General features: G+C 41.5%; 1 protein-coding gene across 1 annotated transcript; it reads left to right on the top strand.

Annotated features, from left to right (window-relative positions):
• Positions 1-12,632: 12,632 nt before the first annotated feature.
• On the top strand, positions 12,633-23,136 carry PLET1 (placenta expressed transcript 1). Its single transcript, XM_054592426.1, has 4 exons — positions 12,633-12,810; positions 17,142-17,343; positions 20,074-20,135; positions 22,397-23,136. Exons 1-4 carry the CDS (start codon positions 12,633-12,635, stop codon positions 22,591-22,593), a joined length of 639 nt encoding a protein of 212 aa, XP_054448401.1. The 3' UTR covers positions 22,594-23,136.
• The last annotated feature ends 1,282 nt before the right edge of the window (positions 23,137-24,418 follow it).

Here is a 24,418-nt window from a genome sequence, read left to right as displayed (position 1 = left end):
CCCTATTCCCTCTCCAGCATCAGCCCATCTTTCTTTGTCTGGAACATTGCATTTGAGATATTCCCTGCTGACATGATGCTGCTTCATACCTCCACACCTCGCTCATCCAGGAACACCAACCCCCCGCCTCCCCCCACTTGTGTGGGTCATCTCCCCCCTCCTTCAAAAGGACTCATACACTATTTACTACAAAGAGCATTTGTATTCCTTTGTATTCCTAAAGCACCTGTGCTTATCTTCACCTTAGCATTTACCCATTATTTTGAAATGACTTACACTTAACCTCCCAACACTTAACCAAATTCAAAAGCAATAATCTGTGAGCTCTCCCCCACACCCCACAAAGCTAAACACAGAGCCCAACACATATTAAGTACTCATAAAATAACTGTTGAATTGATTGTCACAGCTGGGCTATGAGGCAGGTATTAAAATGAAAAGGCTCAAACTCAGATAGCAGGTTACAGACTAGTAGCTGGAAGAGCTGCAACATGAAACCATCTCTAAGGCCTACGCTCTTTCAAGTACAACCTGGAAAACAAGCTAAGCATAGAGACGGAGATAAGAATGACGTGTCAGGGCACCAGTCTAAGGGTGACGGTGTGTGTGAGCAATCTAGGGAAGTGACGGTGGGAACGATTCCGGGGGCAGAAAGTATGGACTTCCGGCCCTGGCATGGTTAGTTCTAAGCAGAACCCTGACATGAAAAATTGCAGGCAGTACCAGGCCTGAGCTGCCCAGTAGCTAAATCTAGATGTTGGGCCCGAAACAACCAACGTCCCCTAAAATTCTCACAGCTCTACTTCACAGCTATCTTCTGAGATGTGCATGTATTCCTCCCTTGTAAGCAAGCCTCCAGGGAGTTCAGACATGGAATATCCAAAGGATATTAGAAGAGAAACACATATGGACCTGTGTGAACAAGAGCCGCCAAGTCCTGGGAGGTCCCTATCTTTCTCCCAGGCCCTTCCAGCAGCCTTCCCCCTGTACCTGAAATACAGAAGGCAGCCAGCAAAGGAGTTAAGAGGCAGAGGCATGAGCCTAGCCAGTCCAAGGAAAGGTCCGGAACCCACAGAATGAAGGCAACATTCCGAGACAGCAACCAACAAGGGGGACTGTACATATAGCTAAAGGCCCCAAACCCGCCTCCCTGCGGGGCTCCTAGGCTGTAAGATGATTGCGCTAAAGGAAGGTACAATAACGTAGGGTTGGAATAATACCAGGGAAAGAAAACTAAAAATACCCTCCTTTGTTGACAAAACACAGGAAAGGGCAGCTATGGTATGGATAACAAAGGGTAAAGATAGGGTGCCCTTTTCTTGTAAACTCTCTATTAGGCAAACATGAAAAGCCAGAATGACCTCATTAGCAGAGAATCCAGGAGGTATTCAGGGCAAGAGCACCCCCACCCTCTGTCCTCACCTGAATCTCTGGGGGCCAAGACAACCTACTACCTCCCTTAACTGGTACAGGAACAGGAGAGCACACTTCCTGCCTGGGGAATGGGCTGGGGTAGGCAGTGGAGCCTTCCAGCAGCCTCAGCTCTAAAGCATTTCCATTCACAAATGGAGACTTTCAAGCACCTGCTTGCCACCTTGTTTCTGCTCTATAGACGGTGATAAAGGTCTTCAATCTGGAAAGATTCACAAGAAAAAGGAATGTGCTATCCTCTTTCCCACCTCCCCTTAGCCAACCCCAGCTCAACCCCAACTCAGCTGCAAAGGTGAGCTCATTTCCGGTTGGACAGACTCTTTTAGAGCCTGAGTGAAGCACCTGCAGCCTTGACTCACCTTTCATTGCTCAACGATGGGCAGAAACCTGGGCATCTTGGAATTCTCCTCTGAAGGAGGTGTGGGCAGCTCCCAGGCACCACCTCAGTGGAATCTCTCCAGTGATAATAACAAGAAAAACAAGCATTGAGTGCCTTCTCTATGTTGGGTGCTGTGCCTTGCATGTACTATCTCATTCAAAGCTTCCAACAAACTTAGGAGGGGGGTGCTAACATTAACGTCATTTTATGGATGAGGAAAGAGAGCAGTTCAATATATTGGTCTGAGGTTATGTAGGTAGCAAATAGAGAAGCAGGGATAAAAGCAAATCTGTCTTCCTGACTTCAGAGATCCTGCTCTTAACCACCCTGTGTGTATCTTCTTTTCATAGCTTGAACTATGACTTTTCCCTTTTCACAGCGGCTCAACTTTTCAGAATTATGGTTTCCCATTGGAGTGGGAGCTCCCTGAGGTTAGAAATCATTTTTAATAGTGCTTTGGGAGTGATACCAAGAATAGAAATACTGAACTTTCAAAATAGTATGGATGTTTAATAAATGTTATTTATTGGTTGTTATTAAAACCTCTCATGTTCCATATACCACATAAGTCAATTTCTGTCCTCTAGAGCAGGGTTTAGCCTCCTCAGCCCTATTGACATGTAGAGCTGGATAATTCTTTGTCCTGGGGGCTGTCCTGTGCATTGCAGGGTGTTTTACCGCACCCCTGGTCTCCACTCACTAGATGCCAGTAGCACCCACTGCCAGTTGTGACAACCAACAATGCCTCCAGACATGGCCAAATACCCCATGGGTGGCAAAATCACCCCCAGTTGGAATCTACTGCTCTAGTGTAAGCAAATAAAAATAACAGTGCTTATTTCCTCAGAGTAAAACAGCAAGAAAACTTATTTCCATCTATGATAAAACAGCACTCTTATTACATATAGTTAATAAATATAAGAGTTCCTAAGACTTACTTACAGAATAAAAGCCCCAGAGCATCAATATCAGAAAGTCAAGATAATGTTCCTGTTCTGTGTGAACCAATCACTTTCTGCTTATAGAGTTTTTTTAATAGAGTTTTTTTATAGGACTGATGGGAGCCCAGAGCCAAAAAGAGGACAGACCGGAGTTCAAATACCAGCTTGCAGTCCTAAAATCATTGCTTTTAATAGGACGAAGCAGACAGAAATATCCACTTTTTCACTTACTAGCTTCAAGTGGTTGATTCAGTCACTATCACTGGGTCAGTTTCTGTAAAACGGGCGACAATGCCAAGGATTACCGTTAGGGTCTGACTCCGCAACTAGAAGGCAACTCGCTACCACGCTTTGGCTCAGCAGGGCTCAGAAATGGTCACTCTATTTCCTCTCCTCACTTCCCACCAGGCCCTGAGAGCATCATAAATGTTTGACTTAATTTTGTTTCCTCCACACCATCCAGCAGAGCAGTTCTCACCCCTGGCTGCACCCTGCACCTGAGAACACCTGAAGGGCTTAAAAATGCTGATGTCTGGGCCTCACTGCACACAGGCTAGATTAGAATCTCTGGCTTGAAAGTATATATTGTAATTCTGCAAATATTTAGTCATGATAAAGGTGCTATAGTATCTTTCCCATAACTTTATTGATACCAAAAATAAAACTGTGATATTTGAACTAGTTCTTAAAATGTAACAATTATATATTAATCATTAATCATTAATATCTTATAAATAATTTAAATGAATCAGTATATCTCCAAATGGCATCTATTGGATTCTTAGGATCCACAAGTCCCTTAGAATTTTTAGATATTATGTTTTATTTTCAATGATCATCTAAAAATAGAGTTTTCATGTTATTTATTTTTTAAATCTTTGAAGCCATAATCCTCAACTGAAGGACATGTTCATAAAATAAACTTAATTTCTTAAATCAGTGCTTCTCAACATTTCAGAAAACAGTGCTACAAAGAATGTGGGAAATTCACATTCCCACAAATTACATAAGTGACAAAATTGCATTTGTACACAAAGCTAGAAGTAGAAACTATTTGTTATCAGGAGAGATGATACTGTCATTTCTTTTATTTTTAGGAAACATAAGATGCTGTAGTATACAGTAATTATATTTAAATGCTACTACATAGTATCGAATTAGCACAAAAGGAAAAAAAGCATAGTTCGCAATTAATGGCTAAAGTGAGTAGCACCTAAGGGAATTAAATGAATTAAAGGATCTTCCTGTGACTCAACTAATGGAATATTATTGAAAAGGGAAAGGTATGGGCTGGACTCAGGGTTGTGTTTTAGTAGCCTTGTTGTCACATATTAGCCTACCCCTTAAAAGTGTACACACTTCAGCACGTCATAAACTCCATGAGAGAAGGGGTTTGTCCCATTCTCCCTGTGCCTGCAGCAGCACCAAACCCACAGAGACACTCAACAAACATTTCTGAAATAACTAACCTGCCATCCTCTTATTACCTTTTTCTTTCTATCCTAATTTTCTCTATATCCTTAATTTCTTACTTTTTAACTCTTGTATTTCTGTAAGCTACCTGAAGACACATGTGAGTAAGGTAGGATATTAGAAAACCAATACACTCTTGCCCTGGCTGGTGAGCGCCAGACAGTGAAGCAAAGGGTCAGTGGTTTGATTCCCAGTCAGGCATATGCCTGGGTTGCAGGCTGGGTCCCCAGTCAGGGGTGCGCAAGAGGCAAACATGCATTGATGTTTCTCTCCCTCTCTTTCTTCCTCCCTTCCCCTCTGTCTAAAAATAAATAAATAAACAATATATTTTTAAGAAAAGAAAACCAATATACTTTTAAAGAATTGGATGTAAGGGAATTTCTATGACCAGCATATTTCCTTGACATTGTCCTTGGAGCAGTGTCTCCATTACATTCTGGTCAGAGCATGCACTGACCACAGCTAATCCTAGGAGTTCCCATCCAGGCCCCACTAATTAAATTGTACCTTTTTTTTTTTTTTTTTTTTTTTTTTACTATTGAGCTGTCTGGTTAAACATTAGGGACAATGCATTTGAACTGCTTCATAAAATGGTATGTCCTCCACAGAAATTTTAAAGTACAGCCACTCTTTGCAGAGGTAAGTAACCTGGGTTTGCCAAGCTCCCCTCAGCACCCTGCAATGCACTTCCTAGGCAGGTAGTGGCTGCCTCTCTGGCAAGGAGCCCATGCTGGCCAGCCCTGGGAGGACAGTGTCCAAACCTTCCTCTTTTCTCTGCTGGGGACACCTTTTCTAGTTCCTCTTCTATTTGAGGACTGAGAAGCACTGAGCCCTGACTTCCCTTCTTGTCTCATCTCACTTCCTCACCTACCAAGCCCCTCTCTGGACAAACTACTAGATGCCATCAACATTTTTATTTCTGTTTAAAAATGAATGGAAATGATTTCCAGCATCACGGGGTTGGGTGGCTGGGCACCATGGATTCTAACACTGGAAGGAAGAGCTTAGAATATCCAACTTTCCACTCAACAAGAAAGGGGTCCTTGAACACTCTTCTGGAGTCAACTTTCCAGCTCTACTTAAATGCCAGCAATCACTGTTTCTTGTTGCAGCAACACAAGGCATTTCTGGGAGTTGCGATAAAAACTCCCAGGGTTAATGGATCATTGGCTTCCAGACTTCAGATTTCAGGGAACTAGATAGGGTGTCAATTTTTCATTTTGCCAAATAAGGACATTAAAAAATTAACAGATGGGGGAATCTACCGGTCTATAATCTACAATCTATCTATATTCTAATTTCATAAGAGGAAGGATATTTTACAAAATGTCAAAAAGCTGTACTGTGAGAACAAAAATTAAATTGGATAAATGTTTGCCTTCTTTTTTAAACTCTCATCATTTTGTTCTCATTTCTCTTGGTCCATAAAAATAAATGAGCAGTTGATTAAAACCGGCAATAGGCTGGACTTTGGGAACAACTGATTGGAGCAGGGTTATTCTCCTCAGCACTGCGTGCCCTTGAGCAGCTCAATCAGTGCCCCCCAGCCTGAGCCCACTGACCACTGCATACAAACGGTGCCTGTGGGTAAAGACTGGACCAACCTAACTGTGCTCTTGACACAGTTTAGTATTAAATGGAGCCACAGAGGCGATTGACAAAACGTCCTAAGCAAATATACAACAATGGCAATAGTAAACTTCTAGTAAACTCCAAGTTCCAAAAACTGCAAATTGACTGGGCAAGAGTCCCAAATGTACTACAAAGTATAGACTTGACATATTATAATTAAAATGTACTATACCTTGACTTTGACTCATCTGAAGCTAAAATGTTATGTTGAGCTGGCATGTATTAGCTAAATAGTAGAACTACAATGGAGAACATACCCAGCCAGGAGGAAGGAGGTTGGGGGTTAGCCCCAAATATGCCACTAAGTAGATCTATAGCCTTAGATAAATTTAATCTTTCCATACTCAGTTCAATTAAAATGATCTCTAGACCAGTTCAGCTTGAAAATTCCTAATGTCTTGTACAATAGTGTGTCATCTCTCTGAAAATTTACAGGATCTCAGGGAATGAGAAGGATGGTCTGCATCTTCAGAAAAGCTGACCACTTAGATTATCCTCTGAAGCATAAGGACCCACACTGTGGGATCCCCAAAGGTATAACGCCTATGACCCTGAACCAAATAGCTAAAGGGTACAAACTAATTCGTTCCTGAATTAACACACATTAACTTTAGAATCCACTGTGGGCAAACAAACAAAAGTAAATGTTCTCCAGGTCCTTCCTCCTAGAGTTGTATCGTGCCCTGCTATCAGTGGGTAGGAACAACCACTTACTATGGCAGACATGTCCCCTATCTCTTAAACCTTGACATAATCCTGCAAGCCTGGCATTATTATCTGTATAACATGAATAAGAGAACTGAGGCTCAGTATAGTTAAGGATAATCCAAGATTACAACATGAGGGGCGGGATTCAAATAGAGGCTTCTCTGACTCTAAAGCCCATGTGCTTTTCCCCACAGAGGCCATGTTGCACCCTTCACACCTTTCTTTTTAAATTGATTTTAAGAGGGGAAGTAGGGCTTGGGAGAGGGGGAGAAAAGGAGGAACATCAATTTGTTTTTCCACTTATTTATGCATTCATTGGCTGCTGCTTTTATGTGCCTGACTGGAAATCAAACCCACAACCTTGGCACATAGGAACAATGCTCCAACCAACTGAGCTACCCAGCCAGGGCCTCCCTGACATGTTTGACACACCCAGGAGACTGGATCAAAAAACCTGGAGCACCTCAGACTGATGATTCCTGTATTCACCAATGGTAATTTCTAGTGATTTTCAGGAACCCCCCCTTTAGGCTTTAACTTTGAGAAGACCTGCTGCTCTCTCTCTGAAAGCGAGGTATTCAAGTGCCCACCAGACTTTTGACAATATGAATAGTCTTATCATATAAGCTCTCCATAGACTGGCAAGTTTGGGGGGCAGGTCAGAACTTGCTACTTAAAGCAGGGAGATCCAAGATTCCAAGAGAAAAAACTCACCCAAGTTCACCTGCTACAAAACAGGGAGCTGCTGGGGCACAATGGACCCTTGCTTGTACCTCGTACCGGGTCTGGGTCCACACAGTGATCCTGGGTGGGTTTCTTTGGAATCCTGCTAGCTACGCCAAATAAATGTTGATGTAAGTACATCCAAACTTGTAGAGAATTTTTAATAATTTATTTGAGCCCCCCTGGCTGGTGTGGCTCAGTGGATTGAGCGCCAGCCTGCAAACCAAAGCGTTGCCTGTGGGATTCCCAGTCAGGGCACATGCCTGATTTGCAGGCCAGGTCCCCAGCAAGGGGTGGGCAAGATGCAGCCACACATTGATGTTTCCCTTTCTCCCTTCCCCTCTGTCTAAAAATAAATAAATAAATAAATTTTTAAATAATTTATTTGAGCCAAAACTGGTAACAATGCTGGGGGGGAATCTCAAATGCTCCAGAGAATAAGTTTTGGTTTCTCTTATACTCTTGGAATTAAGGAGAGAACATAAGGGTGATTACATGAGGGCAGGATAAAGAATGGAGGGGGCTGGTTACAGGATAGTTATCAGGATTATGTGCTCTCTTAAGAGTGGTTACACTTCGAGGGGTCTGAAAAAGAGGCATTTCAAAGGTGTGTTGACCTAGATGCTCAAAAACAATGGACAGGGCTTGCTTAAGGTAAAGATAAACCTTTTACTAAAAAGTTATTTGCTTGGGGTGTGACTACCCATAATGACCTGCCCAGCTAGGAATTTACGATCATATCATACTGTGAGGTTAGTTTAGACTAGAATTATTACAGTGCCCCTTTTTCATCCAATTAGTCTGACATTCAGTTCCAACTTGGTTTACTCAGAGCAACTGTTCAACCCTTGCTATTTTAAGGCATCACCCAAGATCCTGTTAGAACCTCGTACAAATTAAGGAAGGAAGGAGGGAAGGAAAAGAAGGGAGGGAGGAAATAAATTAGCATGTTATAAACCTATGTGTCTGACTCACCCCACCCCCCTAAACAGCTTACAAATATTTCTTACTTAGAATACATAAAAAGTATGTAAGATTAGTATTAATGCCCCAATTTTTAGAAGTGGAGACTAAAGCTCAGATAGGTTAAAACTCTCCCAAAGCCTGGACTCTAAACAAGATATAATACTCAAGTTCTGCTCCATTCTTCATACTGTTCCAACTTGCCTACACAGAATATTATAAAAAGAAAAAAATTTAGTGAGATATAAGTCACAAACTGTAAAATTCAATTCAGTGTTGTTTTTCAGTATATTCACAAGATTATGAAACTATCACTACTTAATAATGCCAGAACAGTTCTATCACTCCAAGCCAATCAGCAGTCACTTCCCATTCTCTCTTCCCCACCCCCCCGGTCTTTGGCAACCACTTTCTGTCTATTAAATTTTCCTATTCTGGATATTTCATATAGGTTAAGTCATATTATATGTATCCTTTTATGCCTGGCTTCTTTTTGCTTAGCATTGTTTTCAGGATTCCTCCATGTTGTAGCATCTACCAGTACTTCATTCCTTTTTAGAGTTTAATAATCCATTGGATGGAAATACCACATTTTTTATCCATTAAGGAGCTGGACATTTGGATTGTTTCCACTTCTTGGCTATTATGAATAATGCTCCTACAAACATTTATGTACAAGTTTTTGTGTGGGCATATGTTTTTAATTCTCTTGTGCATATATACCTAGGAGTGGAGTTGCTGGGTCATATATTAGTAACTCTATGTTTAATCTTTTGAAGAAATGTCAACCATTTTCCGAAGTGGCTGGGTTACTTTACATTCCTACTTACAACATGTGAGGGTTCCAATTTCCTCATATCCTTGCCAACACATCTTCTGTCATTTTCATCATACATCAAGAGGCTATAAATTGGTATCTCTTTGTAATTTTGATTTACATTTTCCTAGTGACTAATGGTGTTGACCATCTTTTCATGTGTATATTAGCCATTTGTATATCTTCTGTGGGGAACATGTTCAAATCGTTTGCTCATTTTTAAATTGGGATATCTTTCTTTTTATTGTTGAGTTGTAAGTGTTCTTTATATATTCTATATACTAGCCCTTAATTAAATATATGATTTGCAAGTATTTTTTCCATTATTTGGGTTGTCTGCACTTTCTTGATAGTGTCCTTTGAAGAACAAAAGCTTTTAATATTGATGAAGTCCACCTTAACTATTTTTCCCTTTGGAAGCTTTTGCTTTAGGCATTATATCTATTAAACTGTTGCCTAATTCAAGGTTATGAAGATTTATACCCGTGTTTTCTTCTAAGAGTTTTATAGCTTAAATTCTTACATTTAGATTCTTCACCCATGTTGAGTTGACATGGTATGAGGAAGAGGTCCAATTTCATTCTTTTGCATTTGGATATCCTGTCGTCCCAGCACCATTTGTTGAAAAGTCTATTCTTGCCTCCGTCAGATTGTCCTAGCACCCTTGTCAAAAATCAGTTGCTTATAAACAAACAGGTTTATTTCTGAGCTCTCAACTCTTTTCCATTGATCCGTACATCTACCTTTATGTCAATACCACTTTACTGATTACTATAGCTTTGCGGTAAGTTTTGAAATTGCTAAGTGTGAGTTCTCCAACTTTGTTATTGTAGTTGTTTCAATATCATTTTGACTATTCTGGGTCTCCTGTAGTTTTTCAGTGTACAAATCTCATTTCTTTTGTTAAATTTATTTAATATCTTTATTGAATATCTTCAAGTTTACTGATACTTTCTGTTGAGGACCACTTTGTAGGTATCAGGAATTATAGCCCCACATGAGCCAGGCCTTGAAAATGGGTCTGTAAGTCTCAACCAGAAAACTAGGAATGCTGGGAGGAAGGCATGATCTGATATCAACACCAAGTATTCCCGTGGGAAATCTGGCCTAAATAATGCATTGTACCCACTGAAGCTTGCTCTGCTTTGCATGGCCCTGATAAGGAAAAACTGGATGCTTAAGCTCCAAACAAAAGGAGTGAATTCCTGAATTCAGGAGCCATATCTTAATAACCATCTGACATCAGCATGTCTTACAGACCCTGACCTGATGCAAATCTGTGTTCCTTCAATTGTTATCTATGATTTCTATTTGTTTTCTGTAAATACAGCCTTTAGGCATTGATTAATAAGCTATGCATGCATGCTGTATACCCCTGAGCATATCGTTCTCAATAAAAACCACTACAGAGAGGGCCTCAGGGGATTACCCACCAAAGAGAATCACCTTCCCCTTTTCTTGACAGCACTTGGTGTCTGGAAAGACTCATTACTTCATCCACGGCCAATCAGAGGACTCCACAAGATGGGGTCTGCCATAACTTTCTACTGCCAAGTTTTAACAAATTTGTTGTTAAGTCCTTCTAGTGAATTTTTCATTTTAGTTACTTTTCAACTGCAGATTTTTGGGTACTTTTTATCATCTCTATCTCTTTATTACTATTCTTTATTCGGTGAGTCATTCTTATATTTTCCTTTTATTCTCTAGATGTGGTTTCTTTTAGTTCTTTGAACATATTTACAATACTTGAGTTAAGGTCTTTGTCTAGTAAGTCCAACATCTGGGCTTCTTCAGGGACAGGTTATATTGCTTGGAATATTTTCCTGCGTATGAGCCATACATTTCATTTTTGGTATGTCATATTTTTTTGTTAAAAAAAATAACTTAAACATTATAATGTGGCCATTATAATGGTGTGGGCACCAGATTCTCTCCCAGGGGTTGCTGCAGTTCCCATTGGTTGTTACTGTTTGTGTTGTTGTTTGTTTAGTGACTTACCTGAATTAATTCTGTAAGGCCCATATTCTTTATCATGTGTGGCCACTGATGTCTCTGCTCAGTTACTTAGTAGTCTCCTAATGAATAGACAGAGATGTCTTTAATGCCTTATACCAGTATGTTTCCCAGTCTTTGCCAAATTCCTCTGTGGGTGTGTTTTGGGGCATACCTTCACTGATTAGATAGGTAGTTTACAACTATGCCATAGCCTTATTTTCCCACCTGTACAGAGCCAGAAATGAAAGATTAAGATTTTCTTGGGTCTTTCTTGGCCATGTCCATAGCCCTATACACGCACATGTCCTTCTGGATTCCCAGGAATTTGTCAGACCCTTTCAAAGACCCCAACCATCATTTTATTCCCCAGTTTTTTCTTTTACATTTTCTGCTCAACTCTTGGTTAGTCCCAATTGGAACCACAGCCTCAGGCAGCTGCAATGTTAAAAAAAAAAAAAATCCCATTCTTTATTTTTAACAAATGCCGTAGCAATAAGACTGTTTTCACATTCTGAGTCAGGTCAAATAAAGACAATTCTGTGAGTATGCAGCTTTTATAGAGAGCTCCAAATCTATTCTGTTCCATTACACTGGCTGTCAGTTTGCTGGTTTTCATGGCTACCATTGCAAGGCTGCTGGTTTCAAAGGCTACTGCAGAGATAGGGTGAGGGGATGGGAATAAGACAGATTAAAATGCCATAATACTCACTGTCCTTAAAAAGATTCAGCCATTTTTCTTAAACAAATGCTCCCCAGATTGTTGCAAGCTTTGATTAATATCCAGAGTTCAAAAAAAGTTGACTTTTGACAATTTTTGTTAGTGTTCTCACTGCTTTTCTGGAGGAGTGACTTTTTCAGAGGTCCTCGCTCCACGATTCTGTGAGTGCTTCTCTTAAAAAATAGTTTATAAATATCACCTTGATTCAACTCTACATTTTTTTGCTTTCTTTCTACTCACATGGTAGAATATTTCTGCCCTCTTTTTTCCTCCAGCAAGTAAATCAGAGAAGAGATATGAAAAACATGCTTTCTGATTTTTAGAAGTAGTTTCCTTGCTATACAATGCAAATGGACCAAAGCTGTTTCTTTCGAACTATAAATCCAGAACCACAATGTTTTTTGTTCTATGCTAGTCACAAAATGAACTGGGATTGGAGACATGTTCAGTTAAAGAGAATGGGAAGTGGATACATAATATTCCAAGAAAAGAAGGCTTTTATACTTGAGTTTCCCACAGGGAGAAGAGTGAAGCTTCTAAATGAGCCAGGTATGTAATGATTACTCAACCCGTAATTTTATTTTGCCAGAATTAAACCTTTCTCCACAGCTTTCTTCAAATAGCAGGTACTAAGGTGAGTGAGATGCAAAATAAATCCATAATCAGTACATTCTCTTTCTTGAGCAAAGTTGGAATTGATAAAGGATCGTGGTGACAAGTTTCAGAAGCCAGGGAGTGGTTAGAGATGAATTTGCATGTATGACCGCACCCAGAAACTCCAGCCCCAAAGCATATAAACAGGAGAGGTCTTTCCCAGCTCCAGACCCAGCAGTGCCCAAACCAACCAAGATCATGGCTGTCCGTGGGTCCACGCTGCCATCCCTGGGGCTGTTTCTGTGCCTCGGAATGCTGTTTATTTCTGCCAGCGCTGCAAATGACAATGACATCTGCATGTTCTTCAAGGCAGTCACCCCCACCACTGGCCTCAAGGCCAGTGCAGATGTCTATGAAGACAACAAGGCCTACACAAGTGAGTAGACGCCATTCTCTCTGCTGTCTTTTTTCTCTAAGGGGAGTTTACCAGAATTTCGGAACATAACTCTCCACCTCTGCTCTCATTTTGTGTTTTTTGACCCGGATGGGCAGTGGGGACAGAAAGAATGAGAACATGTGAGAGAGTAGGTTGGGTGAAAATATTTCTGCATATTCCCTGTGCCAACCTGAGGGACAAGAAGTCATTAAGTCCCCCCAGGCTAACTAAGACCCAGCAAGAGCACACCCACGGCATGTCCTGACTTAAAATCAGCATGTTTATTATCTTAAGGGACAGTAATTACATCACACTTTGTAATCTTTTCACACCCATTTGATAAAACAGTGCCACTGTGGATGACTGTATATTTCACCACTCCAGCAGGCACTGTTCACATTTAGTCCACAAATGAAAAATCTAATTCACTGGACGGGAATAGCATTGATATCCCATCTTCTATATAAGGAGACTGAAGCTGAGAGAAGATAAATGACTTGCTCAGGGTCTCACTGTTAGTAGGTGGCAGAACTGGCTCCTGAATCTTGTTCTTTTCATTCCTAATCCAATGCTTTTATTCAAGGTACCGAGTAATATTTTATAAATATCCCTTTTGGGACCAGCCAGACCTACAAGTCAAGGCAAGTGCTTTCTAATTGCTTTCATAATGACATTTAATACAGTGGCTTAGATGTATTAATTCATTTGGTCCTAATAACAGCCTATTAGGTAGAGACCACTGTCATTCCTGTTTCATGGATGAAAAACAGAAGTAGAAATGCTAGAGACTTGCTCGGGGGTCACAGAGCTACTTAAATGATGGAGGAGGGATACGAATATGAGGAATCTACCTTCAGAGACTCTGTCCTTAACCACTACACTATATGCTTCTCGATTATAGTAACGAGAACTGATACTTACTATGTGCTGAGTACTGTTCTAAGCGTCAATGCTAGTACCTTTCCATTTTGCAGATGACAACTGAGGCACACATAAGTTCAAGTTTTACCCAAGATCATTAGTAACATAACTAATATTTGAACCTCATAACAGTCCAGCTATGTTCAGCCAGGCTGTCCAGCTTCAGAGCCTGTCTTCTTATCTACTATGTTATCCTGCCTCCCTTAAAACTAACCAAATTTTGCAGAGACCACCAGGGTGATATCCATACCCATGTTTACACATTCCAGGCTTCAGCAGGTAAATGGCTATAGTCTGCCTTCACACACCTGTACTAGCTTTATAGTTTGTTTGTTTGTTTTTCCCATGGGGACTGTCACAAATGCCTCAGTTATGATAAGGCTCACTGTGTCCTACTTGCTCAGGCAGTGGATCTTGTCCTACTGGGCAGGGAGGATAATGTTGTAATTCAAGATGAAGACAAGGAGGGCATATGTGTGACCATGTATTTGGGAAAGACCTGGGGGCCCAGAGGAATTGCTACAAAAGAGATTATAGACCTCTGGCTTAAGATACATCCCAAGGTGAAGGATTTTCCTGTTGAAATGGAAGAAATAGAAACCTACCTTGTGAAGGTAGGGGACGGGGTGCAGAGAAGGGGGATGATGAGCCTTCTGAAAGCAGGAAGACAGGAGAAAAAAAGAGTCAAAAGATGAACAATAAGACACCTGAAACAGGAAAGACATCTTGAAATGGAACATGCTGGGTGAAGGGGAACAGCCTGGGTGAAAGGGAAGTTGTGGCATTTGCAGAGGCGGTGGTGGAGCAGAGGGAAAAGGCAAGGAGGAAAGGATCCAATGTACATCCCCAAACTTCCTCTGCTTTCATTCAGAATGAGCTACAATTCTGCAATACACCATAGGAATGATTTACACTGAGTCAAAACCCTGTGCCCACAAGAGGTTTGAAGTGCCAGATTCCACACCTAGGATTACAAAACAGTCTCCATGATTTCCCTGTAGAGTGTCATTACAGGACTTGGCTGGCTGAGGCACTAACTTTTAGACCAAGTAAATGCCCACACAAACTAACTTCTCCTTAGTTTGATTTTGAAATCTCTAAATTTCAGGGTTTGTGTCAACATCGGTAAGTCATATATAAATGGCTTAGCAGGTCTCAAGACACAACTGCAGCTCAGGGAATCTCTTAGAACAGATTCTCTGGGTCTGTCTTAATATTATTGAAAGAAACCCCTAATGCAATGACATTTGTGTTAAGATTGTACTAATTAAGCATCTGCCTCCATTTTTTACTTCTATGGACAAGAGGGATGTAACTTGCCTGTTTTTTTCCCTGCATCTTCAGCTTTAAAGGTATTCACTATACAGCATTGGATGCACATCTTTTTAAAATCAATTAATTAGTAGTTATTTACTGCCCTCCAGGTGCCCAGCACTGGGCTGGCCAGATACCAAGGCAGATGAAACCACAGTATGCAATTAAGCCAGAATGTAATTAAGCACTCAGCTCTACAGTAAAAAACGTAAATGTTTCAGGAGTGAAAAGAAGACTGAGTTGGTCCAGAGGTAGATCATAAGGAGGATCCTGGAAAGTTAATGGGGATGAAATGTGTGATGACAATGAAGTAAGGATTCCACACAGACAGCCAGATGTGAACAAAGACCAGGTCCAGGTGTGAGTCAAGTGAGTCTGCAGAACCAGAGGAAGACTGGCTGCCCCTAGAGTGGGAGCGCAGAGAGCAGAGTGAGCTAGGTTATGAGGGTCATAAAAGCTGCCTGCTGGATACTGTAACTGACAGAACAGAAGTAGAAATGTTTTGATGCTCTAGAAATAAGAGGACTTTAAAGGTCCGGGAGAGGAGTGTCTCCAGATGGAAGTGTTATGTGTCCAAGTCTGATCTGGCCATAGCCTGAAAGGAGGAGAGCATGAAGACCAGAAATCCAAATAAAACAGATGCCCAGGAGAGAAGAAAGGAGGACATGAGCCAGAGTCAGAGAGGCAGAGCAGAAGAAAGGACAGAGGCAAGACCATGACCACGGGAGGGCTGACAGATCTGACGACTACCTGGATGACGCCATCACTTGTCACAGTCCACCGCACCATCCTGCCCACATCTAGGACAAATGCCAGATTCTCACTGAGTAAGTCAGGGTCCAGAGAATCTGGCTCAGCCCGTGTTAACTGGCAACTGCAAATAAATAGAACAGACTAGAGTTTTGTGCTAGAAACAATAACAATTGCAATTTCTCTAACATCCACTCTTTATTAAAGTCTTTGCATTGTTCTCTCTATTCCTTCCAAGATAAGATATCGTGATCTCCCTACAGAAAGGATAATATCATTGTGTCTGGACCTAGAACCAGGCCTGGTGCAAAGCAGGCATTCAATAAATATTCATGGAGTGAATGATGAAGAATAAGGAAGCTGAGGCTCAGAGGTGAAATGACTTGTTAAAGCTAGAAATTCAGAACCAGGACTGCCTGATCCTATTTTGCTACACGACTGATGTTCTTTGCTTTGTGAAGAAGTCCTTGAAGGAATTTTGGGAGTCTGAAAGTACCCTAGCGAACACCTTAGCATTGAGGAATTCCTTCAGAAGGGATCTTCTAAGGAAGGAAATGAAATATTCTCTTGAAGTTGTCTTCTAATTACAAACCAGAATTCTGAGATTAACAAGTGGAATTAACAAGTGTCAGTGGGGTCCCCTGTGAGTGCATGCCAGGCTAGGTCATAAGACACTCACCTGAGTGGAAAAGGTTAGGGATCTCTAAAGGGTCATTTGATAGTTACCTGAATTAGGGCCCCAGGGGTTCAAAGGCCCCCACTTCCCTCACCCTCAGCAACAGAGACGGAGAATTTCAGCATTTCCAGGACTTGGAAACAGGCTTTGCTTTAACTTGGTAATAACATTCCCAATTTTCAGGAAGCACTTCCCAGGGGGCGCACTTGACACATTTTCATGCATCAATCCCTACTCTTCCCACATTCCACGCCCCCCCCACCCCCAAAGAAGGGCAGAGCACACTCATCCTCTTCATCTGACAGATGAGACCCAGGCTCAAGAAGTTAAAAGACAACCTTAAATCCCACCCACCCCTGGTAAGTAACAAAACCAGGACCTGAGAATAGGTTTCCTTTTATCCACCTCTTACTGTAGAAAATTTAGAAAACACAAAAAAAGCCAGTAGGAAGAAAAGAAAACTCATCTGTAATCCCACTACCAAGAAATCACCGCAGTTAATATCTTGATGGTTTCCCTTCCAGACTTTTTTCAACTTCTATAAAAATGGAACCACATTACATGCACATGTTATTTTTAACTTTTTTTCCCACAGTTAATTTTGATCTCATGACCTTCATCCCTTCTTGCTACACAGATGGCTGATCATCTCCTTATCATTTCTTTCTAGTATTTGTTCCTGTGAATTACAGTACCACCTATGTGGTCCTGCGAGCACTGGACACGAACAACAACTCGATAGGCCTCTGGCACAAAGCAGACCTCGCCTGCAACAGCAGCGTACTGTATATCATGAAGGTCTCACGTGAAGGGCTCTTTGAGGCCAACTGGAAATCTCCTCCTTCCACGAACACAACTACAGTCGAGATACAGTAAGAACCTATCTACATAGGATTTGGGCTTTTACAATTTCATATTGGGTTTATACAGTTTTACACTGATCTTGGAGGACTCAAAATACAATCTAAATATGTTGTGGAGAATTCAGTACCTACACTCTTCTGCCTCACTGTTTTTGTCCTACCTTTTATTTATAGGAGTTTACACAAACACACATACCATATATGTTCAACATAAACAGAAAGAACTGGTGTTAGAGAAAACCAGAGCTGGACAATGGTTAAAGCAAAATGAATGAATGAATAATATACACATACATACATTCATAATACATATGTATATATAAAGATTATATTCAGGACTACTGCAATAGGAGAAAAGAGACCTCAGTATAGAATCAGGCTCAATTATGAATACAAAATGGACATGTGGAAATTTATAGCCAAAGAGCAGGATGGGAGTCAGTGGAGGGAAAATTACTGAGAGGAAACATCAAGGCCTGTAAGGTGGGTGAGGGATTTCTAGCTAAAAGGACCTAACAGGATTATTACTGAAGGGCAAGATAAGATATCATCTGGGGGACGATAGAAAAGAAGGAACTCAATCAAACATTAAGGGCTATCAGATATCGAGGGTAAGAAGTTCTTGCTAGCCCTGACTGGTGTGGCTCAGTTGGTTGGGTGTTCTAAAATGCAAGGGATCACCGGTTCAATCCCCAGTCAGGGCACATACCTGGGTTGCAGGTTCAGATCCCAGCCTGGGCGTGTATAAAGGGCAGCTGATCAATGTTTCTGTCTCACACTGATGTTTCTCTCCCTCTCTTTTTCCCTCCCTTCCCCCTCTCTAAATATAAATAAAATCTTCAAAAAATTATTTAAAAAGAAAAAAAGAAGTTTTGTTAAGCTGACTTAGAAGGATTCTTGCTAAATGTGGATTTTATAAGCAATGCACAGATGCCTAGGAGGAGGTTCCAAAGCCTGGCTGAAATTTGGTCAAGCAAATAATCTTTGTCACTGGGCCCCCTGTTTGCTGCAAATTCTCTATATTCAAACTGAAGAATCATTTCTTAAAACATAGATTCATTTTGGAAATGGCTTGCTAACAGAAAGTGTGATTATGTAATAACTGGCTTCCTAATATCACACCAAATGGACACACTTTCATTCTGAGGTAAAACAAACAGGGGGCTCACGTTGCACCTTAACAAAAACCTTCCACCCGGCCACGAATTTGTTACCAAGTTTGCTTTAGAGACCAGCTGTTGAGAGGTCCTTACAGTTTTGGCCTGCCATTTGGGGCTGAAAGCATAAGTCTGACCATCTCGCATGTCCACTGTGAACAGCAACCAAGTCTCTTTGGACAGTGGTGATGATGCTGTCAAGCCGTCCCACACTCGCCCGCTGTGCCCAGGGCCTGCTTGGGCCTAGACGGCTCCCACAGAGTGGCCTGTAAGAATCGAGTCCAAAAGGAGCTGCTACAATCCAGCCTCACAGCTAGAGCAGTCTCTTCGAGGCCAGCCAAGGCTAATTAGGGCAATAGCTTTTCCTTTCATCTCTCTTCATTACAGCAACAAAAGATAAAAGACCAAGCAGTGACAATTTGCTATAGAAAGAGCACATTCCCACTGACAGTGTGATCTCCAGACCCTTCCTGACTTGCACCCCACTATGATGCACTGGCTTCTCTGCTTGTCTGCAATGTGCACACATGGCCTTGATCAGCAAGGCTGACAAGGAGAGGGGAGCAGCACATGTGATGGGGGATAAAGAAAGCAGGAAACTCCACTCTGCTGGCTAGGGCACAAAAGCCGTGTGAAAGGATGCCTGGCCATGAACTTTGCAATGAGATTTGGTGAGGCAAGGCCTTTACAGAAATGATTACTGAGGTTAAACGTCACTTCCTCAAGAAAACATTTCCTAAACTCCCAGATAAGTTCCAGGTCCCTGTTTTAACTCTCACAAATTCTGCTGCTTTGTCAGAGCACCTATCACCACTGTGATCAATTATTTAATTTGTTAGTTGATTATTCATTTAAAATCTGTCTCTCTGAAGGGACTATAAGTGCCACAAGGGTAAGAGTAAGAACCTGTCTGGTTCACCACTGTCGCCTCAGCACCAAGCACAGTGATTAGCATGCTGTGCACTCTCATTAATTAATTGCTGAATGTATAAACAAGAGGCTGATACAATGGACCTATTTGTATAAAAACAACACACCAAGCTCTACAGACTATTTAATGAACATTAAGCACCTACTATGTGTTAGTCATTGTTGACAACAGAATCTGCTCTCAAGGAGCTGGCCCTCCGATGCAGGGAGAGGTTCATAGCAAGACAATGCAGTAGAGAGGCATGTCTCTCTGATTGAGATCTGTCTGGATTAATGATAATAGAAAAAACAACATCATAGAGTTACTGTTAAGTCTGTGAGAAGATGTGGTCTGGATAGATGTTACAGGCAGAAGGACTGGCTTGAACAAAGACCAGAGGCATACACCAGCCTGTGGGGAGTTCAGGGTGGTAAAGTTGGTTGAGGTGAGGGATGGACATGATCTCCTCTGGAGCAAGGTCAGGAAGAATCTTAGTTAAGACAATATAGAGCAGACCAGTATTTAATGATCTGCTAACTGTGCTATAGAAAAAGGAAGCACAAAAGGAACTAAGAGGTTGGGATCCTCTGGCAAGATTGAAATGTGAGTGGAACTTGTGAATTCCACGGCTGAGGTCCTCACCATTATCTCCCATTGATTTACCCTCCACAGAGCTTTTGCTGTCGATGCGGACAAAGTGGCTACACTTTCTTATCTGAAACTGAAAAAACACGGTAAGTTCCTTTGCAGTCCTTTTATATATCTGACAGTGAACTCAATCAGCCTGGAAAGTTACTTTGTGAGTACCCCAGAAAAAAGTCTTCTAGTCATGCGTTACCAAGATACCAGTTGAGCCTTCTAGCACCTTGAAAACTAAGTAAGATTAGCTCAACCTCTCATCCTATGTCCTGTAGAAAAAAAAAGAACAAAAGTCATCCCCAAGATTTCTGCCAATTTCTAGAGGCCTTATGTTCTCACATTCACCTGTGGCTCCAGAATCCTGCTTCCTCAGGAGCCATTTCTATCAATGCCATATAGACACCAAAATGGAAGTCAGCTCCTTCCTCAATTTCCACACAGATTTCCGACTCACCTAAAACCTCCACAGGTATAGCAGACTTTATAGGGAAGAGGGGGCAGGTTTGCACAGAGGATTGACAGCATAAAAATACCAAAAATTGCATTCGTTCCCAGAATGGCCTTTGGCTGCCACCACTACCACCAGGAATTTCCACTGGTCTTTCACAGGTTGCAGTCCTCAACTTCAAACCATCCTGAAGCTCCTTGCCCTTCCTTTCTCCTGTCTCCTTCCTTCTCTCACCTCCCTCTAGAGCTAAAACAAATTCAAATGGAAGTTCAGAAAATATAGGTAACTTGCCTAAGGTCACACAGAAGGTAAATGGAAATCTTAGGACTCAGATTCCACATCTTATACTTTTTACACTTTTCTTAGACTAACATCAAATCTATTAAAAAACAATATTTTTTTAATTAAGTTTTTAAATACAAGGTTCAACCAAGAACAAAAAACATTTATCTTTCTCAATGTCCAGATAACAAGTCCTCCTCAGGAGCCCCCCAAATACTGAAGTACATTGACTACACTACCCATTTTCCCACCAGTCACACAATGCAAATGTGGTCAAAGGGATACCTATTTTCAAAAACAAATTTTAAAGTGATTATGCCTGATGGAACTATTACATAAAAGCCTCAACTGTTTTCTTGGTGGTCTTCCCTCGGTGAAAAGACTGAATGTTATTTTCTTCCTCAAGGACATTTTCAAGATGAACAGGAGAGTAAGTGCTAAGAAAGGGGGAAGGGGGGAGTTTGTCTCTAGTCAGAGCTCCTTATCTCCCTGAAAGAAGATAAACTAATAAATCCAGCTAATAAACACTAAAAAATCCAACCAATAAAATCCAGTTGAAAAAAATGAAAATATAGTGGTTGTGTCAGACTTTCTGGTTCAGTAAGATGCCAGAGAAATGTCTGGGAAAATGCTAAATGAGATAAGGCAATGCCACAGACTTAAAGGCACCCTCCAGGCAGGCAGAAGAATCATAGGCCTAAGCAAATCACTGGACATTTCCCTTCTTTAAAGTCCCCTCGTGTTCAGCTCAGACCCTTGAAGGCATCATTGCCAAGCTCCAGTTTTTCCTGGATCAGATATCCCACCCACCACCCACTTCCCACCCCAGCATTGCAGGTTTGGCTTTCCCTGCTTCTCAGGGAGGCAACCCCAGAAAACCAATGTGTGGTCAAGTCCTGCATGGGAAAATGACCAGTGTCTCAGAAACCACAGAAAGAGATTCAGGGGTTTGGACAGCAACTCTTTCCACTTACTTTAAAGAAGGAGTAGCCATCCTCAGGTCTGGATGGTAACTAGCTTCTTTTTTTAATCCTCACCTGAGGATATGTTTATTGATTTGAGAGAGAGACAGAGATTGAGGTAAGAGAGAAACACTGGTTAGTTGCCTCCTGTAGCTCCTGGACCAGGGATCAAACCTGCAACCTAGGTCTGTGCCCTGACTGTGGATTGAACCTGCAGCCTTTTGGTGTACGGGGACAATGCTTCAACCAACTGAGCAACCCAGCCAGGGCAGTAACCAGTTCTTACAAACTTTACATGCAACCTTTGAAATCAGCAACAAAAAATAATTGTGCCATTCTGGATCATATTTGCACTGATACATCTAATACAATATTCAGGACACTTGAGGACTGACAACCAATCCAACAACAAAGTCAGTAGTTATATAATTAAGTATAAATTCCTTCCTGTGTAGACCTTAACGGTTGAGAGTGTTCCTACTTTTTTTCCTTGACATTCTGTACCCCAGAGTTTTGTCCCTCTTCTACAAACACCTGGCCCACAAGACATGCTTACCGAATTTTGTTCATGAACTCTGGCTCCAGTGTTCAATCGGATTAGCCTCGTTTCTCTAGTGCCCACCTACTACCCACCAGAGGTTCTGATGTCATTTTTTTTCTCCAGCACTGACCACACCGTCATACTCCATGATCTCCACGACCAGGCGAACAACCACCCCAATCCTAACCACAACCCGAATCCTATATCCAGCCTCAACTCCAACCACAACCAAAAGCTTGGCCAACAGAATCTTCCTCAGCCCCATCACAGATGCCATTCAGATCCTGCTTGTTTTTCTCACCAGCAAACTCCTCTTCTAGAGGATGCAAGGAGAACGACTGTTCCTGCTTCTGCTGCACCCTCCTACGTTCCAGCTCAGGCCAGGGCTCCATCATGTGTGTGAATGAAGGCCTTAAGTTTTCATTGTACATCTCTACTGCCACTGCTTTGGACCAAAAAGGAGACTGGGTTGAGAGTAGCCAGTCCACTGCACTGGTGGATTTGGGGCACACAGGTGTTCAACTGGATCTTTCAGGACACAAATTAGGCTTTTTGTAACCACTTAGACCTGGTCTAGCTGTAACCTAGAATTCTGGTTCTAGTTTTAACATATGAACAGCCAGGTCCATAGCCAATCTAAAATTTTTGTTCATTGACAAATGATTCCCGCCTGCTATCCCTGAGTCTCTGTGGGAAGAATCTTTCCTCACTTTCCTCACTTTGGTGTGATTTATGACCAAACCCACGCAGGTTACAGAGCTTCTATGACTCACGTGACTCAACAAGGAAAGGAGAAATTGTCCTTATGCTACTGGCAACACCAGTAGCATCTGAACGGCAAGAAAATAGGAATGTAGCATGTCTGAGCAGCCAAAGATAGGGAAAGATTATGGCATAAAGGCATTATTTTTCATGTCATACCAAATAAACCGTATTTCAAACAAGAATAATGTGATAAATTCAAATGTCTTTAATAAGTGAATAATTTAAAATACAGAGAATGTTATCTAATTTTATTCATTTCTGTGAGCATTAAGAAAATAACAGAATGAGGAGAGTATGTATGTTTTCAAGGACTGATCTATGGGTAAAATTTTCTCCGTTTTAATATTCTTCAAGTTTAAACTGGTCATTTTTCCCTAAATGGTGTTTTCCAATAAGAGAAAGGGGCAAAATATTTATAATATCCATAATACAATATAAAACCAAAAGAAAGCATGGTATTGCCAGTAATAACCAACAAAGTCTTCTTTTAATAATTATGCTAAATTCCAAGATGCCAACAACCAATGACTGGCCTTCCTTCCAAATTCTTCTTTTTCCCTGTGAATAGGCCATATTTTCCTACTTTGTAGGTCTTTTTTAACTGGACATTTTGAATACTATTAAGTGATAACACTGGAAATCAGGTTCTCCCTTCTCTTCATGGTATGCTGTTGCTGCTCGTTGAGTTATCCATTTGTTTAGTGACTTTTTCTAAACTATTTTTGCAAAGACTGCATTCTTATTGTGTGGTCACTGAAGTCTCCTTTGTGTAACTGCAGCAGTTAGCCAGTTACCTGAAAGATTTTCTTAAATGTCAAACTTTGGCAGCCTTTCTTCATAAGCACTCCCCTAATAGATGTGAGGGTTTGGGTTGCTTTTTTGTTTTGTTTTTAAGTTAGATTCTAGAGTTCTGAGAAGGTTTACTGACAGTTTTTGCCATCTTAATGGTAGCATCAGTGGAGGGACAAATTCTTGGAACTCCTTATTTCACCATTTTCTGTGACATCACTCAGTAGCTATTAGTATCTGCCATGCACTGTGCTAAGCACTTTACATGCACTGTCTCATTTAATCTTCACAACAGCCTTTTGAGATACAGCCATTTACAGATGAGGACACTCAGGCAGAGAGAGAAATATAATTTGCCTGAAGTCACTCAGTGAGTATGAAGCTGGGTTTTGAAGAGAGGCCTATTCCACTTCAGAGTCTGCACCCTTAACCAGGACACCCTAAGGGCTCCGGGCACAGCTCCTGCATCACCTGAGACCCCCAGAACAACTGACTCCCTGAGTCATGTGACAGGGAGAGGGGACAGGTGTCCCTTGCTGACACAAGCAGGCTGCATGCTCCAGCAGTGCTCCTCCATGCCCCACTTCCCGG

The sequence above is a fragment of the Pteronotus mesoamericanus genome, unplaced genomic scaffold (assembly GCF_021234165.1).
Source record: "Pteronotus mesoamericanus isolate MK-2021 breed Mesoamerican mustached bat unplaced genomic scaffold, CSHL_Meso_final scaffold_36, whole genome shotgun sequence".
NCBI lineage: Eukaryota > Metazoa > Chordata > Mammalia > Chiroptera > Mormoopidae > Pteronotus > Pteronotus mesoamericanus.
The sequence above is the reverse complement of the archived record's forward strand: the minus strand, read 5'-3'. Positions and strand labels throughout refer to the sequence as shown.

Bases quoted from the DNA above. Each gene is read 5' to 3' on its own strand.
- PLET1 (XM_054592426.1), top strand. From the start codon at position 12,633: ATGGCTGTCCGTGGGTCCACGCTGCCATCCCTGGGGCTGTTTCTGTGC. The intron at 17,344-20,073 runs GTAAGAACCTAT...TACCCTCCACAG, and splicing joins ACAACTACAGTCGAGATACA to AGCTTTTGCTGTCGATGCGG. The intron at 20,136-22,396 runs GTAAGTTCCTTT...TTTTTTCTCCAG, and splicing joins TCTGAAACTGAAAAAACACG to CACTGACCACACCGTCATAC.